A 19,083-nucleotide genomic window follows, 5' to 3' on the forward strand; every position below is an offset into this window, starting at 1 on the left:
TTATACAAATGCTTAATAATTCTATTATTTATGTAATTGTAACTATGTAGATCAATATAATTCCTTTTTTCTAAGATGTACTTTTTAATTGTAAAAGTTCCGTTCTTAGAAAAGTACTTTGTAATTTTACTTTATTTTAAAGTACACGTAATTACCTAGCCCTGTATTGGAGCTGATATTAAGTCAGGCCACAATCCCCTCGTCGGCACAATACAAAATAGAAAATCTACTTAAAATAGGAACTCCACTGGATAAAGTAAATGATTTCTTCTTATTCTTGTTCCTTAGCTTTTCCCTTTTCAGGGGTCAAACCATTGCAGTCTTTGTTCCTAAAATCTTTTTTGAGACTGTAGTTACCCCGGCCCTTTCCCAAATCAAGTCGTTTCTGATCCTGTCCTTTTTAGTCTTAACCAATATCCACCGTAAGATTTTTTTTATCAAAAAGTACCCCGCTTATTCGCTTTCAGTTATACCAACCAGCCTGTATCCTGTGAGCATTTTCTAGATCTAGTGTTCAATTTTCCATTATGTAGGAGCTAAAGTGTTTAAATTATCCTACTCGTCCTAGCTTTTCTCCAAGCAATTTTACGTCCATAACCATTCATCTTCCTCACAACCACATACACTCCTTTTTCGACCTGCTAACTTTAAGTCCTCCCCATTCAATAGCCCTTCTCCAACACTCCAACCTCTTCTCCACTATCTCTTTGTTCTCCTCTACTAACACAATATCATCAGCAAAGAGCATTGACCAAAGAGCCCCCCTTGCTTTCTCTGTCAGTACATCCATAACAAGATTAAACAGGTAACGACTCAGTGAAGAGCCTTGATGTAAACCAACCGTCACTGGAAAACTTTCGGTCAATCCGACAGCAATCCTTACTTTGATGTACGCTCCCTTATACAAATTTTTCACGAGCCTTACGTACTTCTCAGGAACCCATTTCTCTCTCATAGATCTTTATAACTCTTGTCTAGGAACTGTGTCGTACTTCCTTCGCCTTCTTAAGATCTATAAATATAAAATGTAGCTCTCTTTTCTTCTCGATGTATTTTTCTATCAACTGTCTCCACACAAACAAGAAATCCAAATCCGTTGTCCTCCTTCCTGGCATAAACCCAAACTGTTCTTCTCCTATCGATGTCTCTCTCCTTAACCTTTGCTCTACAGTTCCCTTACAAATTTTCATTGTATGCGACATTAACTTTATCCCTTTATAGTTCTTACAGTCCTGAATGTTCCCTTTGTCTTTATACAATGATACCATCACACTCTCTCTTCTTTCCATCCTTTCTTTCTCATATATCCTACTTATCATTTGCCACAAAATAGCAACCTCTTCCTCTCCTAGAGCCTTTTAAATTTCCACAGGTATTTCATCAGGTCCCACTGCCTTACCGTTCTTCGTCCTATTTAACGCCTCGACAACTTCATCTCTCGCTATCTCCAGTACTACATTCTCATTTGGGATCCCACATCCTCATTCTCTCCTCTGTTGTTCTTCATTTAGCAACTTACTAAAGTACTCATACCATCTTTGCTTTATTTCAACATCGGTTCTTAACACTCTTTCATTCGCACTCTTAATCTACCGCTCGTGGATCAAGTCCTTTGTTGACTTGTCCCTTGGTTTAGCAATGCTGTATACCCTGTTCATCCCCTCCGGTATTTCCAACTCTTCATACAGCTGTGCATCTTTCCATCTTTCCTTAGCAGTAGATACAACGCGCTTTGCTTCCCCCTTTACAACTTTGTATATATTCTTATCCTCCTCTCTTTTAGATCTATCATACCTCTTTCTAGCCTCTTTCTTCTCTCTAACTTCTGTTGCATCTCAGCGTTCCACCACCAAGTTTATTTGTCTCTAGGAGGCGCTTTACCGGATGTTTTTCCTAGCACTTCATCCCCCACTCGCACCACAACTTTACTGTTGGCTTCCCACCAGTCATTTACTATATCTTTTTCCTTAAGCTCTTCCAGCACTCTACTTTTAACGACTATTTCCAAATCATTATCCTTTAACTTCCACCACTTTACTTTCTGGTGTCCTACTCGCTATCTCGTCTACATAGAAAACGTATTAATGACAGCCAAATCCGATGCCACTGCAAAGTCAATCACACTATTTCCTTCATAATTTCTTATTCCCATCCCCCAACCTCTATAAACTCTCTCTGTTCCGTTCCGGCTCTTTCTGTATCAATATGTCCATTCAAGTCACCTCTAATAAAATACTTTTCTTTCCAAAATTCTTTCTTTTCCTGTTACAAAATAAGCAGCGGAATATTGAAAAATAATAACACTGGAAATAATATCATACTGCTGGAAACAATATGTTATGAACATGTTTAATAACGAACGATCAAGGCGACCGCGATCCCCACATGTCAATAAGATAAATGAAATGTCATCACTAAAGAAGTGATACAACATGCCGTCCTATTACAGAAAGCTGGTAAAGCCGTAGAACCTGCGGAGGTACATGACGAATCTCTAAAGCTCCTGGTAAATAAGAACGATTTGGGGTTAAACCTTTTGACAGATTTGTTACCATCTACTGAACTGGGAAAATACCTTTAGATTGGCTCAAATTAACTTTTGTCACCTTATCCAAAAAAGCTAATAAATCTAAATGTGACGATTACCGCATTATAAAAGCGTGATGTCTGACGTATTAAAAGCATTCTTCAGTGTCTTACATACCCGTATATATAAGAAAAGCGAGCAGCAAGTAGACGACACCCAATTCTATCTCTAACCTCTATTTTCACTCAATTTACTTTCACAGAGAGCTCGCGACATACATGTGAAAAAATACGTCTGCTTTATAGACTATCGCAAAGCTTTGGATTGCTTTCAAAGCCAGAAACTACCAGAAAAACTCAAAGCAACGAGTATAGATGAGGGTGACTTACGAATTATCGATTAACTGTCTTGGCATCAAACAGCTCAAGTAAGGGTAGAGAGCAACATGTCGAAGGAGATCGCCATGAAAACAGTGTTCGACAGGGATGTATATTACCCACACTTATTTTTAATCTATGCTCGGAAAACATCTTCACAGAGGCTCTTAAAGGTAATATCGTATAAATCATAATAAACGATAAAGCACTTAATAAGCCTGCCGAAATTACAGAAACTTATATGACGACATTGTAGAATGTACCGAGCGTTATGGCCTATATATGAACGAAACTTATGGATTTCAAACACAAGCTGTCCTTCAAATAAATGACAGAATCGTTGAACACGTGTCATCCATTAAATACCTGGGTGCACCAATGAACAGTAGTTGTGATTCGACGAAAGAGGTCCCATCAAGAATTAAACAGGCTAGGAAGAGACTTCGAATCCGAATGCTGCGCTGTTATGTATTCCCAATAATTTTCTATGGCCGTGACAGTTGGACTTTTAACCCGTCATTAGAAAACGCATCGAAGTTTTAGAAATGTACCTTTATAGGAGAATAATACTACATATTCCCTGGACCAAAATAACAACAAACACCGAAATAAAGTTCTTAACAGAATGCAAAAGAACAAGGAATGCTCTAATGCCAACGATCAAAGAACGCAAAAAGCGTAAACTACCGTACATTGGGCATGTAATGAGGGAAGATAGATACGAAATACTTCGTATAATCATTAAAGGAAAAATTCAGGGAAAAAAGGCAATAGGAAGAAGACAAAATTCTTGGCTTAAGGACCTGCGACGTTCCATAGTCAAAACATTAACTGAGATCTTCATAGCAGCTGTTTAGCACGTAGCTGTAACCAATTGAATCGCAAACCTTCGAAGGGAGACTGCTTTGTAAGAAGAAGAAGTATATTCCTATATCCGAACTTTCTGCAGTTTTGGACCCGTCTGTGGACTAGGTTTAGTCCTGAAGCTTTGGTTGTAAGTTGCCTTTGCCTTATCCCTATCGTGAGGATATGTCCACCTCGAAAGGTACTTTAGGTCTGAATCTGGGTACCACTTGGACAGAAGTCATTGTCCATACAAAAACTCTAATTTCATTTAAGATTTTACTGTGTCCTGATCTAAGCATTACGTTGTTAACACTCTCGCCGCCAATGATATTTTAAATTTTTTCGTAGTGCGCCAAAACTATATTATTTTATTAACGTGAAACGATGTAAGTGTACATTAATGTTACACATGTGTCAATACAGAGTGCACATTAATGTTACACTTGGCGGCGAGAGTGTTAAGGTTCTCTTGCAATCTATAATATCCCATTCTCGTCTCTGGTGTGAATTGGTGTGCCCCTCATAACCCCTGTGATTCTAAGGCAAGCAAGTCTTTGCACTTTGCTTAGTTTGAGGATGGAATTTTTTGTTGCACCTTTGGCAACCATAGCACCGATGCATATTTTATTGTTAGTTTTACCGTCTTTTTGTAAATCCAATATAACATATCTGATTTTAAATCCTCATAAAGTAGTCACCGCTATCTTGTTTATTTGTTCTTTTACAAATAGTAAACAATAATAGTGAACAATAGTAGTGAACAATAATTTGTATTACATTTATACATTTAGATAGCGTTTAGAATGTTAATTGGAGTTAAGAAACTTTTTAGGTTTGACATATTGCAGTGTAGACCTAAAATATCAACCAGTTTGTTGGGTATATTGTAAAACATGCGCTTTGACGTTAATGCTGGACATTTCTCTAATATATGTTTGATTGTTAACTGTTCTTCACATCTTGGTTCTTGTTTGTTGGAAAATACATGGCTATTAGTTAATCGCGTATGACCCAGTTGGAGTCGCGTCTAGGACCTAGAACCAGGATAACCTGGTCTATCCGACTTGTTGGTAATGTGGGCCAGGGTTTTATCGATTTTTTAGTATCGCGTAGCTTAACCGATGACACTTTCCACATATATCGCACTTTACATTCCACCCCTTTCAACGTAAACGTTTCAGTACACTCCGCACTACCACTAGTGGCAGCTGTTTTTACAGCGTTGTCTGCCTCTTCATTTTCTTAAATTCCAATATGGGATGGTATCCAGAAGAATATAATATTTTTTCCATTCAGTTGAGCGGTATGAAGTTCTTGTTTTATCTTGATGACCAATGGATTAGTTGGATAGACAAATTGGATTGACTGTATGGAACTTAGAGTCTGTGAGTATATTATAATTGGTATTATTGGATGCGTTGATAGTAGGCGTGGCCTGGTATAGAGCGTATAGTTTAGTAGAATAAATGGAGGACTATGAAGGGAGTTTGTATTTAGTTGTCGATGATGGGGTTATGACTGCAGCACCAATACCTTCATTTGGTTTAGATACATCTGTGTATATATGTGCATAATCCTTCCAGTTGTGAAGCATATCATTGAAGGCGGATTTGATTAACTGTGGGTTTGTTGAATGTTTGTCGAAAGAAATGAGGCGGATTAAGCACTGAGGGTTCTTATTTGCCATGGAGGAATTGAGGACGAGTGGGAGGGAAAGAATTCTGAGAACGTGTAGTTTAATTGATTTAAGTAGCTTCTAATCCTTACGGAGAAGGGTTTGGCCATTCTTGGTGTATTTATGAAGATATTTGAGACCTTTTTTGTAAAACAATTTTGAATATTAGGGGTTTTTCAGTAAGACCTGATTGTTGCGGCGTATGCTACACTTAAATAAAGTCTTCTGTCTTCTAGGGACAGTTCACCAACTTCACAATAAATACTTTCGATTAGTGTTGTGCGAAAAGCACGTAAAGAGAGATTGTGAAGACTGTTAAGTTTTTTAGCAGTGTTCTCTTTGCTGATTCCTGAGATAATTTTCAACTACTATATTTTTCATATTTTAGGTGATATTTTAATAACATACAGTACAGATATAGGTTGGACACCATGTTTCCCAATGCTTGCAGGGATCGTAACAGAACTAGGAGGACTTATTTCCCATGGTAAGTTTTAAAACATTTTTGTTTAACCCATACTTAATGTGTTTATATCTTTCAGGGGCTGTAGTTGCTAGGGAGTATGGATTACCTTGCATTGTAGGTGTGCAAAATGTAACCAAAAACTTTAAAACGGGTGATATTATACAACTAAATGGAAATACGGGTGAATTAGGAAAAATTAATTAAATAGACATAAAATGTAAAGTAAAATAAATAAAAGACAATTATTAGTTAGATTTTTTAATATTACTTTGAACTTATTCGTCAGTTATTGTAGTTTTTAAAACAGTAGATATCATCCTAAAGCCATTTTGTGTATTGTTGCTATTCATTCCATTAAAAGGGTTATTAATTGCAGTAATATAGTTTACTACATATTGTAGTAAACCAAATGTTGTTCTTCTGCTAATTTGGTGACAGTATTTTGTTAGTTATGGATTTCAAAGGAGTCGATTGGCCTCATAGATCTTTCCACTGCGATCTGTAAGATATTTTGTGTATATCCTACGCCTATCTTCAGCCCAAATATCTAGACTTCTAAGAAAACCTCTTATCCGTTTAGAAGAGATAGTTGTTATCTGGTTAGACTCTAAATAGATCTGTTCCAGGTACTTATGGCGTTGGCGAACAATTGAACTACAATTACAAGCAATATTTCCGACCGTTTCATCTGCATTTTCGCATCATCTACATGTTGATTTTTCCACTTTGCCCACTTTACAGAGACGATGTCTGAGTGAGCAATTTCCGGTAAGAGCACCCGTGATTACTCTGAGTTCGGTCTTCCGAAGCCCTAAGAGTATTTTGCGTAACAAGAAGAAGGTTGTAAAACCATTTTTACTTGCATTAGGCCTGGAATATTTTCCCATTAGACTAGTTCCTACACTGTAGCTGAGCTAAGTTCCTCTTCCAATCTTCTAAAATCCTCCACTATGCCTTTAGGGGAGAGTCTAAAACGGGGACGCAAGGTAATATGGGGACATTCAAAATTTCAGTAACAGAGTGGGGAATTGACCGCCGAACGACGCGTGGGTGTTCTACTAACCAGTTTGCAGTAAATATATACTTAGTCGAGGTGTGAGCTTATGTTTGTTTTGTGTACAGTGGATCTAAGATTTTTTGTGATTTGTTTACGATTTCAACCTGCACTGTTGGTTGGTGTAAGCAAGGTACATTGAAATAATAAATTTCGGTAAGTAGACCTTTGTTTCCGCTGTCTTTAAGCTACATTTTCACATAATACTCATTTAAAAATTTTAGCATTTTAGCTTCAATACGCCATATTTTTTTAATTAAGTCATAAATGGGTCAAATGGGGATGGTAAGGGTAGCTCAAAACGGAGACGTCCCCATTTTAACATATGGAATATTTTAATGCCGATTAACTTTACTAGGTACCTAGGTAGAACGGCTTTTGACAAATTATTTAAATATAAAGGTATTATTGAAAAAAGTCTGAGTCTATACAAAAATTACTAGGGTAAGCATTTATGCATTGAATTATATAAATAATTAGTTTTTTTTAAGATTTCAACATGGGTCGTTATACAAGAAAAAGCTACAGACAGAGTTGGTCCAAGGAAAGTATGATGGCCGCCATTCAAGAAGTGTTAGAAGGCAACATGGGTTACAGAAAAGCATCGAAGCTGTACGCTATTCCACAAACTACTTTGGAGCGCAATGTAAAAGAAGCTCGAGAAAAAGGATTGAGTTTGAAAGAAGCTGCAGAAAAAAGATTGGGTAGATTTAAGACTGTGTTTTCCGAAGCGCAGGAAAATGAACTTGTGGATTATATTTTATATTTAGAAGAAAGATTGTTTGGCCTTAGCTTAACAGATTTAAGAAAACTAGCTTTCGATTTAGCCGTTAAAAATAACATTCCACAAGTGTTTAATGAAGATAAGAAAATGGCTGGTAAACATTGGCTTTATGGCTTTCTAAGGCAGCACCCCCAATTAGCATTACGTAATCCTGAAAAAACTTCACTGGCAAGAGCAAAAGGTTTTAATCGAGCAGCAGTAAAGAAATTTTTTGATTTGCTTGAATCTTTATATACGCAACACAATTTATCACCCAATGATATCTACAACGTAGATGAGACCGGCATTATGACTGTACCTAACAAGCCTTCCAGAATTCTTGCTCTGCGTGGTAAAAAGCAAGTGGGTTGTTTGTCCTCAGCAGAACGAGGTGTACTGGTGACCTTAGAAACCTATATGAATGCTGCAGGGAATTTTATGCCAGGGATGTTTGTATTTCCCCGTAAGAAAGCAAATCCGCTCTTAATGGATGGTGCCCCAACAGGGTCATCTGCAGTGTATTATGAGACTGGTTGGATTACCAAAGAAAACTTTATTGTGTGGTTTAAAAAGTTTATTGAGTTTTCTAATCCCGGACCTCAAAAACCAGTGCTGCTGACGGTCTTCTTGACGGTCACAGTTTCCATACCAAAAGTTTAGAACTCCTTCATCTTACTCGGGAAAATACCGTTATATTATTATGTTTTCCACCACATACCACACATCGATTACAACCGCTCGATGTCTCATTTATGGCACCACTTAGTACATTTTATACACAAGAGGTTAAAAAATGGTTGCTTAATCACCCTGACAGGGGTGTTACAATTTATCAAATTGGACTAGTCAATGCTGCTTTTTCAAGAGCAGCTAATGTTCAAACCGCAGTGAAGGGATTTGAAAAAACAGGAATATATTCTTTGAATAGAGATGTATTCCCTGATTATCTGTTTGCTCCGTCAGATACCACAGAACAACCAAACCACAATTCTGAGCAGCAGATATCATGCGACACTACTACCAACACCACAAACAATAAAACAGAAAATTCTACTTTTTCAAGTGGAACTGTGCCTTCTAACGACGCTTCTCCTGAGCTTTATAAAGAAACTTCTCCTGAGCCCTCTACTTCAACAGGTGGGTCTAGGTCACCCAAATCAGCATTTTTGCTTTCACCAAAAATTTTGACGTCCCCACCCCAAGAAAAGGAGCGTGTAAAAAGGAATAGTAACAAGAGGAAAAGTAAAACTGTCATATTAACATCGTCACCATGCAAAGCTGAACTAGAGACCGAAGAACAGGAGCGTTAAGAGAAATAAGAAGGTAAACACAAAAAAGACCTTTTCAACAAAAATAAAAAATCTGCGACTTCCATTGATAATCTATCAAACAAAAGAAAGACTAGAGAACCAGTCCTGCTACTGCCCAGGAAAATGAAACAAATCAATGGTTTGTCTATCCAAAATATGCGTAAAAATAAAAAGTGCGAGGCTGAAGATTCTGATACGTCCTCTAATGAAGACGAGGAAGAAGAAGACGAAGAAGCTTGCATTTTTTGCAACGAGATGTACAAAAACTCTTTCGATCAGGAAGGTTGGATTCGGTGCTGCAAATGTGGTGGCTGGACAGATGAAGCTTGTTGAAGCTGTGAAGATGATGATGACACTTTTATATGCGATTTTTGTTTATAGTTTGATTTTTATTTTTTAATACTGTTCATACTGTCATATGAACCTACTGTATAATAATGTTCAATACTTCATTACATGTTTAATTAAAAAATAACCTAATATTTCCATGTACCCCATTTTACCCACCCTTTCTTGAAAAACGAGGTATTTGCACATTTTCAAAAATGTCTATTTCTGCCCTTACGTAATTTTTGTTAAATACTCATTATCTGCTTTCTGGTACCTGAAGACACACTTTAACTACATAATTGTGTAAAATATTTTATTTATTACAAATTTTCATTTTATGTGACAAAATGTGATGGGGTCCCCATTTTGGGCAACTCTCCCCTACACTGCAGAATAGCTCTGGTTCGATAAAAGGAGTAATTCCTCCCTCTTAAGCAACACTATCAGCAATCTCATTACCAACAATTTCTTTATGGTCTGGCATCCACAGTAAAGTTACTTTGTTGCGCCTTGCCAGTTACTTAAGGGACTGTTTGCTGTTCTAATTCAATTTTCAGAGAAGCTTGACTGTTTGACGCAATAAATATGTTTGCTGAATTGAGGCGTTCTTGAGCATTGAAATATTGTAGAAGTATTTCCGATGGCTATTGACAATCTGGTGTTAAGACCAATAAACTCTATTCCCTCTTGTGTTTTTGACCTCACAGTATAAAACGTGTGGGCACCTCTTCTAATTTGTACGATTTCGTTTTGTGTTAACTTATGACTAGTTTATGATAATATTTAGTTTGTGTTCGAAATCTTGTTTGCAGACATAACGTCTGTGGACATCTTGATTGTGTTGTTCCAATCCTTAAAATATCTAGATGAAAAATCAGATCACCGCATTTTAAATCCCGAGTCCATGTTAGCATAAGGCACTTTCCAGAGCGATCCTCCTTATGTGTATTTACAGAGTAGGAAAGTCCTATAAGAGTTTAGTGGAGCACGATCACAATGCAACCTTGATTTCTAGACAAGCGAATCTTTTAGGCAGCGCAGCATAAATAATTATGGGTTTGATACCAGTTATAACAATTATATATGAATAATACACACACCGGCATATTTAAAGGAACAACCATAAACTCTGAGTATTTTCTCTCTAGTTTATATTTTGTTAATATTGTTTAGATAATCTCATAATAGCATGTTGGTGAAGTATTTTGAATTTATATTACAATTGTAGTACAATCTGAAACCTGTTTAAGAAGAAATAAAACACAAAGATGTCAGACACAAACCAAATACGGATTTTAAACACAATAACTTGATTGAATAATTTGAACTTAAATGATTTTTTTTTTTCATTTTCTTGGCTTTAATAGCGTGTTTCCCCCACAAGCTGCAGCCCCTTACAACTGCAGTCATTCGTCTTCTTATACTTCTGGCTATCGATCAGATGTTGAGGCAGTCTCTCCCGGTCCTCAATCAAAGTCATTCTTACTTCCTCTTTGTTTTGAATAGCAGGAACCCGTGCCCTAAGTTTTCTGTTTAGCAAGCCACACATGCTCTATCGAGTTTGGATCTGGAGAACACGCTGGCCAATTTATTGTTGTTATATCCACTTGCAACAAGAAACCTCTTACACAGCATGCGACGTGTGGGCGCGCATTATCATGAATTAAAATAACATTTTCGCCAATGTATGGTGCAAAAGGTACCACATGCTCTTGGAGAATTTCTCTGATGTACCTATCTGCTTTTATTGCTCCACCATGATCACCAGTAACTTTGTTAGTGCCCCCAAACATATACATACGGTCGTAGTAAAATTAAAAGGTGCATTTGGTCCTCCTTGGCGTCGATACAATCTTTCTCTACCGTTGATACAATTTACACAGAAACGGCTCTGACCGTTATCATTATAATTTTGCCGTTCTGAACCAAATTGCAGTCGCGTTATACGATGGCGTCTCTGGAGTCTGGGAGCTTTTATTGCCACATATGAAATGAGACCTGCTTCTTTAAATCCCCTTCTTACTGTGCGCTAACTTATGGTGGTTCCTCTACCATTTTACATAAGGTCATACGACTTTTGATTTGAACTGCCGTTTGACGTCTATTTCGTAATACAGAAGACTCCCTCTATAACGAGAACTGAAATGGCAGACTAATTACCTCGTTATATCAGACAACAATAATACTGTGCATACATATGAATATGTAGTTTTCTAAAACATTAACTTCCTATAGTGAAACCATTCGGAGCAATATAAGTTGCTAATAAATATTGTTTGAAAGGCGTTTTTGAAAAAAAGTTGTTTACTTTTATTGTCAATGAAATACATTAAAACAAAAAAGAGTTTTTTTTATTGTCAATGATATAGGTTAAAACAAAAAATCTGTACTTGCATTTTTCCCAACTACATAATGTATAAAGCCCATTTTCAGGGATAACATAAACTATTGCTTCTGCAATTGAAAGAATTCTCTCACTTTTGACTGCTTTAAATTGTTGAGTATTATTCTATCTATCATATTTTCTAAATATATGAAACAGTTGTATTTATTGTAAAGAAGTTTATTGTGGGCGGCAGTTTTATTGCAGGGTCGTTTAAAAAGGTATTTATTTATAGCCACGTCCGGGTCAAAAACGTAAAAAAACACTTTCTCTCGTTATAACCAAATTTGCCTCGCTATAGAGGGTTATAGTTCAATAGAAATTTTACGGGTAATCTAATGTACCTCGTTATAAGCGAAACCTTGTAATAACCGTGTTCATTATAGAGGGAGTATACTGTATTTGCAACCTAATAAATCAATCATCTACAGCCGTGGTTAAACGTTTTCTCCCTTGCCCCCTTCTTTTTACAAACTCCCCGGCTTGCCTCCAACGACTTATACAACGGTGGATGATTGATGGTGATTTACCAAACACTGCAGCAATTTCACTATACATTCGACCACTGTTAAGGCCCTAGCAATATCAGTCGGTACTAAATCACCCATTTTGACTTGCGCTTTGAAATAAGAACACCACTGATTAAAAAAAAATCACTTCCAACAAACTCGAACAAATTAACTTCTTAATTAAATACAAGTTTGTATGTGTTATCAATAGATAATAAGCTTTAAAATGTAAAACACAACACAAAGAACAAATTAATTTATAGTGGCGAAGAGCATTCAAAGCTATCTAGATATAGTCTCTAAAATAGAAAAGAAATACATAGCATTATTAACATGTTCCTTTAAATTTGCCAGTGTGTATATGTAGATCATTTTAGCTTTCAAACTCCCTGTTTTGCAACAAAGCCTACGGTGAGCCTTTCGAGGTGATCATTCCACATAAATTTTCTATCTAAAATAACTCGGAGATACTTAAACCGTTATGAGAATGGGAGTGTTGTTCCATTCATGGTCGGAGGTTAAATTATTAATCTCCTATTTGTGAATGAAAAAGTTGTTTTATTAGGATTTACTGAAAGTTCTTCTTTCGAACAACAGGTAGGTAGTGGGTTTAAGATATTTTGTATGTAATCAGCAATATTACTATCATACTTAACTCTAACTACTATAACTAGATCATCTGCATAGCTCAGACCGCGAAAATCCTTCTTTTTTGAGCTTGTTAAAATATTGTCAACCACAGTAGAGGTGAAAAGGCTCCCTCTTGAGAACCTTTTACTACTCTTATCTGATCTATTAAATAAATAATAATATTCCTAGTACTGAGCACTGATTAAATCCATTTAATGATGGAAGGTGATATATCTTTATATGTCGCGGCAACGGTAATATTAAATGCCTCCCTCTATGTCTATGAACGCACATAAGGCCACTTCTTTTGACGAAATTTCGTTTTCGAAATCTTTAACTAGAGAATACCAGGCATCGGCTGATAGGCAAATTGTTCTTAATGGAGAGGTATGCTTGACAAGTATTCACTTCTTATATAAATTATATAAAAATAAAGCACTGAAAACTTTTGTTTTTAAAACTTCCACAAAATTTATTATACTTTTTTAATACTACAGCTATTTCAGCATTTAAGTGATCTATTTTATATATAATATGCGTTTACACTTTATATAATATATAGTCTTTAACTGAATTAGTTGAGAAAGGGAGAACTGTTTATCTCAAGTTGGTCATTCACAATTATGTCTATATTTTTTAATTTGTTAATTTCCATAGATTCTAATAAAGATAGCTTAAGGCCTTTATTTTGGATGTGAAGAATTTGGAATTCGTCATTAAAAGAATGATTATAGTCTAGATATTGAAGTGCGTTAGTAGAATTTGTTTTTCTATTATTGAAAGCCTTTTTATGGTCTGATATACGTTTTTTAAAAGTTCTACCAGTTTAACCGATGTTCTACCAGTTGCCACATTTAATATTGTATACATTACTGTGTACTTAAGTACTTTTTATTTTGGCTCTTGTTGTGTTTAATATATTTGCCTAGGTTGCTGTTGGTTCTAAAAGATATTATTATTCCTTTCTTTTGTGTGTTTGGCTATTTTTGTTGATATCTTGCCTGTATATGTAGTCTAGCAGAAGGTACAGAGTTTTTCTCTGGGCGTCGAAATAGTAATTCCAGGGCTTTCTTATGTAGTTTTTAATTTAAATTTTATTTATTGTTTGTTGTACCCATTTTTACTGCTATTTGCTTAAGGATGTTTAACTCTATCTCAAAGTTGTTTTTTGACATCGGAGTTTTTATTAATCAAAGTAACAAGCTATGGTAGGCTGCCAATTTATCTTGTGTGAAACAGCAGTAGTGATAAAGAATTTATAATAGTTTAGTGGGAATTTTAAAAACAAAAGTTTTCAGCATTTTATTGTTATATAAAATGAATTTCTATCAATTAACGGTAGAATCCACCATCCATTTCTTATATAAGTATTTGGTGTTTTCTCCATACTATTTGAACCGATAATGTGCGTTATTTGGATATTAAAATCGGTAAATTAATCAGTTATTATTTATACGACCTGTACTTGTCAAGTGTCAGAACGATTTAAAAGTCATTAAACAGTCCCCTTTCTCCGCTAACAGGACAACATCGTCTTCATATCATAGTATTTTCATCCATACCACAATTTATACGATTTTCCTTTGCGCAATTATGTTTCATGATATTAAATAGTAATTCGCATAGTGAATCACCTTGTCTGATATCACTTTAAACTTTAAAAGATTTTGTTAACACACCGTTTACTCGAGTTTTAATTGTGTTTTCTTTGTAAACGTCTTTAACTATTTTAATTAAGATTTGTGGAATTTCTCTGTTGCAAATTAATTCGATAACATCCTGCAGCTGAATTATATCAAAAGATTTCTGGTAAAAACAAAGAAATGCTAGTCTATTCGACAGAGTTTTCTAATACTTGCCGCATAGTAAACACAGCATCTCTACATGAAGATTTCATATCTAAACATTTGCTATTTGTTGTGAAATTTTTTTTTTTGTTAGTTATTACTTTAAAGATAAAAAAATTATAAAGCCACCTTCAGAGCTATGGTCAAATATGACGAAATCGCTCAGCTAGGAATTAAATGCTTTACACACTTTTAAAGTACTTTTATTTTCAATTTATTTATTGGTCATACGTGTTTTTAAAACATATCAGTCTTTTGCAATTAGTGATTACTTTATTTATCAATTTTCTGGAAGGATTCTGCTTATCTCCTTTCTTAAACATGGGCATCGCTAAACTTAGGCGGCTATTTAGTTTTCTATTATGTTCAAACATTTTTTCCAACAATTTTGTGGTTTCCTCTACCAATGTCAAACTTCTATATTTTAGTCAAAATATCCATGTTAAAGTATTATTACAAGTTACAAAAAGTATTAATTCTTTTTTCTGGTATCTTCAATATACATCAAGTTAAACTACATTTTTTAGACCATATATTAGTATAAATATTACAATGTACAATAATAACTCATACCTACTAGACAAAAATAATCTAATAAGAAAATGAAACATTTCTTAATTATTTATTTTCTTGCTGTTTCTTAGCCAATCTTAAAACGTGCAAGATAACTTCGTCCACAGTTTGGTTATTTAAAAGTTCTTTAACAGCATCATCGTCGATAACTGCAGTAAAGAGTAACTTGGCGTTCTCCCTAATTCTCCCAATGTAGTCGAAATCTTCTTCAGAAGCTGGTGTATGTCCACAACGCTTAATAACACTATCAAGAACTCTATCAACAGGAGCGTCTGGGTAACCAAACTCAAGGAGACACTCTTCATCCACCAAAAGAGTCAATAATTCTTTAACAGACTCTGTCAACGTCAATTCATTCCATACAATATTCTCAGTTATAGTCATCGGTGAGGTACTGACGGCTGTTAGCAGTTGTTGTTGAAGACGTTTCTTCTCGGCACTGGCTAAAATATCTTCCAGTACATCTCTATGTCGAGCCCTGATATGTCTCATCAGGCAGTCACGGCGGATAAAAGCTCTTCCACAGGTCTCGCAGCTGCAAGGTTGCTCCTTTCGATGAATGTTCATGTGAATCTTCAGGGATGATTTAACTGCGAAACCTTTATTGCAAACTTCACACAAGAATGCTAAAAGAAAATAAAATTTATTAAAATCATGGAATGTTAGTAACAACCTAACCAGTTCACTACATATTGGAATAGATTGCGTTGTTACTTTGCTATACGGGTATACATAGAATAACTGAGGATTTCAAGATAAGGCATATCAACAAAAATGATTAGCTAAAATGTTGCTTCTTTCCGAAATAAGGTTGTTAAGTTGAACATTAAAAAATATTGACCACATTTTTTATTACTAAATAAAATTTTACTAAATTTGGTATATTGTTTATGTGTCATAAGTAGACATCGGAATATGTATGCAATATGCTCTATAAAAATGATATCCGAGTGTACAAAATACACATAATCAAAATATTTTCAATTTCATTTTTGCATATTTTTTAACAATTTCGACAGTTTTTTTTAACAATTTTTTTAACCATAAAAATATTCTACACATTGTTGGTATACTATGTTTACCGAACCCTGTCCCAACTGTATAAATTACGTAATTAATGTTTTGCTAAGTTCATCAAATTTTGACTTCGACTGGAATTAGCTAGAAGTTACTGCATAACCAAGTCTTGGAATTTCAGTCGTCAAGTGTCACTTGTAATCTTATTTCAGAATGGTTAGTTCTTACTTAAGAATAAAATATTTAAATAATTAACTGCGAACTCATAATTACCATAACTGGGGAACAAATTAAAATAGGTTATGAGCATAGACAAAAAATAAAGAATCAAAAAGAAAAGTGTGAAATATAAAAATAAAATGGCTAATGCAATTGTGAATGTTTCCCAGCTAACAAAGACTACAGATTTTAACAATTGGAAATTCAGAGTAAAAATACTACTGCAAGAAAGGCAATTGTCAGATGTATGGGAGAAAATAGAGCAAGAGTACAGTGAAGCAAAAGAGAAAGCAGAATTAAACTCAAAGATTCCAAAGGTGAAATCATCATGTGCAATGTTTAACAGACAAACACTTGGATTCAGTTAAGGATGCAAAAACTACCAAAGAAATTATTAAAGCTCTGGAAAACATATTTTAGAGAAAAATTGTATTTACAAAATTAACATTGAAACGTAAATTGTTACAACTGAAGCTGGAAAGAAATCAAAAATTGGAAGATAACTTTCTGTTGTTTTATACTCTTATAAGTAGGGTTATCAGTAAGAGGGGCAAAGTCATTACAAGGATCCAGATAAAAAATAAAGATATTGAGCAAGTGGACAAAATGAAATACATAGGAGTCTGGATTACGGAATATCTGAATCCGAAATCAGAAATTCGCTCAAGAATAGAGCAATCAAGAGCAGTCTTTTTGAAGATGAGGAAATTTCTGAGTAACCAAAGACTCAATCTGCAAATCCGATATCGGATGGTAAAATGTTATATCCACTCTATTCTTCTTTATGGTGTCGAAGACTGGACTGTTAATATTGACTTAATGAGAAAACTGAAAGCTTTCGAGATCTGGCTTTTTAGGAGAATTTTGAAGATACCATGGACCGATCATATTACGAACGAAATGGTGTTGTACAGAATGGGAAGAGACAGAGAACTTTTGACCACAATTAAAAGGCAAAAAACAGCATATTTGGGGCACATACTTAGAAATGATAAGTACGAGTTGTTGCAGCTGATTATGAAGGGTAAAATCAAAGGTAAAAGGGGTCCTGGTAGACGACAAATATCCTGGCTGAAAAACATTCGTGACTGGACCGAGTTAAACACACAGACGCTTTTAAGAAAAGCAGAAGATAGAGACGAATTTGCAATGGTTATAGCCAACCTTCATTAGTGGAGACGGCACTAGAAGAAGAAAATAATTGAACACTAATATATTGATCACTTTTTGAACATAATTTTATCATTACATATTTTTTAGTAGATCGATATAGTGTTTCAGTAAATCAGTAAATTTAAGTTGAAATCAGTAGATCTACTGAAAAATCAGTAGACCTGATAACCCTGCGAGAGGTAGTAATGGGCAATGTACAGACACCAAAACAGGGCGATCACATCGAAACTGGCTTCACTTTGCGAATGTTTATTAAAAAGTGTTTACCTTGTCCTCTCTCTTTCCGTGTCTAAGACAATTATACACAATACATATGCAACACACAATACACAAACATATAATCTACGTTAATCACACATTATACATAAAACAATAACACACAAAACAGTCAGAATTTGATATTCCGAGAGTAAAAACACCACCTCAGATTTTTTGTCAATCAAAAGAAGGCTATTGCCTACAAGATCGAGGCCAAGTACGTCAACCGTCAGTTTTAAAGAACATAACCCAACTTAACAACTTCTTGGTTATAATTTTCACACAATGTTTTATATATTTTTTGAAAACGCTTTCCGGAGTGGAAATCGAAACGTCAAACGTTATTTAAAAATATAATTTTCATTACAATCAATTGTGGCTTAACCCCATATAAACATATTATTTTACATCGTATATGATTTCGCTTAGTTTGAAATTTATCAGAAGTCACTCCTCGCCACCAGAGCTAAAAATAAAAGATTCTGTTTAAAAAGATTTGTACTTACGTCGTTCCCCGCTATGGGATAACATGTGCCTAGCTACGTCTTCTTTCCTAAAGAACGTCTTATCACATTTTGAACAAGGGAGTGGTTCCGCTCCTTCGTGCATAAACTTGATGTGCGTGGTCAACCTAAGGTTTCTATTGAAGGCTCTTCCACAATACTGGCACGTGTAGGCATTTTCTCCAGTATGGTGGAATATATGTGCACGTAATTGCGAAGGTTGAATAAAAGATTTGCCGCAGAATTTGCACTTATGTGGTTTTTCGCCAGTATGTGTACGGTAATGACGATTAAGAGTCTCTTTGGCAGCAAATGTTCTATCACACTGAAAAATAGTTATTTTACAAAAACTAAATAGAAACAGTATATAGAGAGTCCATTCCCAGTCTAAATTTAGAAGTAATCACCTTAAAACTTCATACACAAATTTACATCACATTTACACGCCACAGTCACGCAATGGGTAAATAGAATCCATTATAATTTTTACATAATCACGCACAAGAAAACATTACAACATAATGTGAACTATTAAACATGATATACTACATAGATAAGTCGAAATGATTACCATCACTGAACCACTAAGCCGGATAAACGAAGAATTCAGACTTCAGATCAAC

At 35.1% G+C, this 19,083-nt stretch overlaps 2 protein-coding genes across 5 annotated transcripts in view; one reads left to right on the forward strand and one right to left on the reverse strand.

Moving 5' to 3' along the window:
- The window catches only part of LOC140441352 (rifampicin phosphotransferase-like), a 112,644-nt gene extending 106,499 nt beyond the window's left edge, over positions 1-6,145 (forward strand). For all 3 annotated transcript variants that reach the window (XM_072532020.1, XM_072532017.1, XM_072532019.1), the window contains exons 18-19: positions 5,814-5,912; positions 5,968-6,145. In XM_072532020.1, the coding sequence (XP_072388121.1) occupies positions 5,814-5,912; positions 5,968-6,095 (227 nt within the window). In that variant the 3' untranslated portion in view covers positions 6,096-6,145. The remainder of the gene's footprint in view (positions 1-5,813; positions 5,913-5,967) is intronic.
- A 9,087-nt stretch (positions 6,146-15,232) lies between these two features.
- The window catches only part of LOC140441353 (uncharacterized), a 51,088-nt gene continuing 47,237 nt past the window's right edge, over positions 15,233-19,083 (reverse strand). For both annotated transcript variants that reach the window (XM_072532022.1, XM_072532023.1), the window contains exons 8-9: positions 18,464-18,785; positions 15,233-15,916 (exon numbers count right to left, since the gene is read on the reverse strand). In XM_072532022.1, the coding sequence (XP_072388123.1) occupies positions 15,336-15,916; positions 18,464-18,785 (903 nt within the window). In that variant the 3' untranslated portion in view covers positions 15,233-15,335. The remainder of the gene's footprint in view (positions 15,917-18,463; positions 18,786-19,083) is intronic.

Source organism: Diabrotica undecimpunctata, chromosome 5 (assembly GCF_040954645.1).
Source record: "Diabrotica undecimpunctata isolate CICGRU chromosome 5, icDiaUnde3, whole genome shotgun sequence".
NCBI classification, from domain to species: Eukaryota; Metazoa; Arthropoda; class Insecta; order Coleoptera; family Chrysomelidae; genus Diabrotica; species Diabrotica undecimpunctata.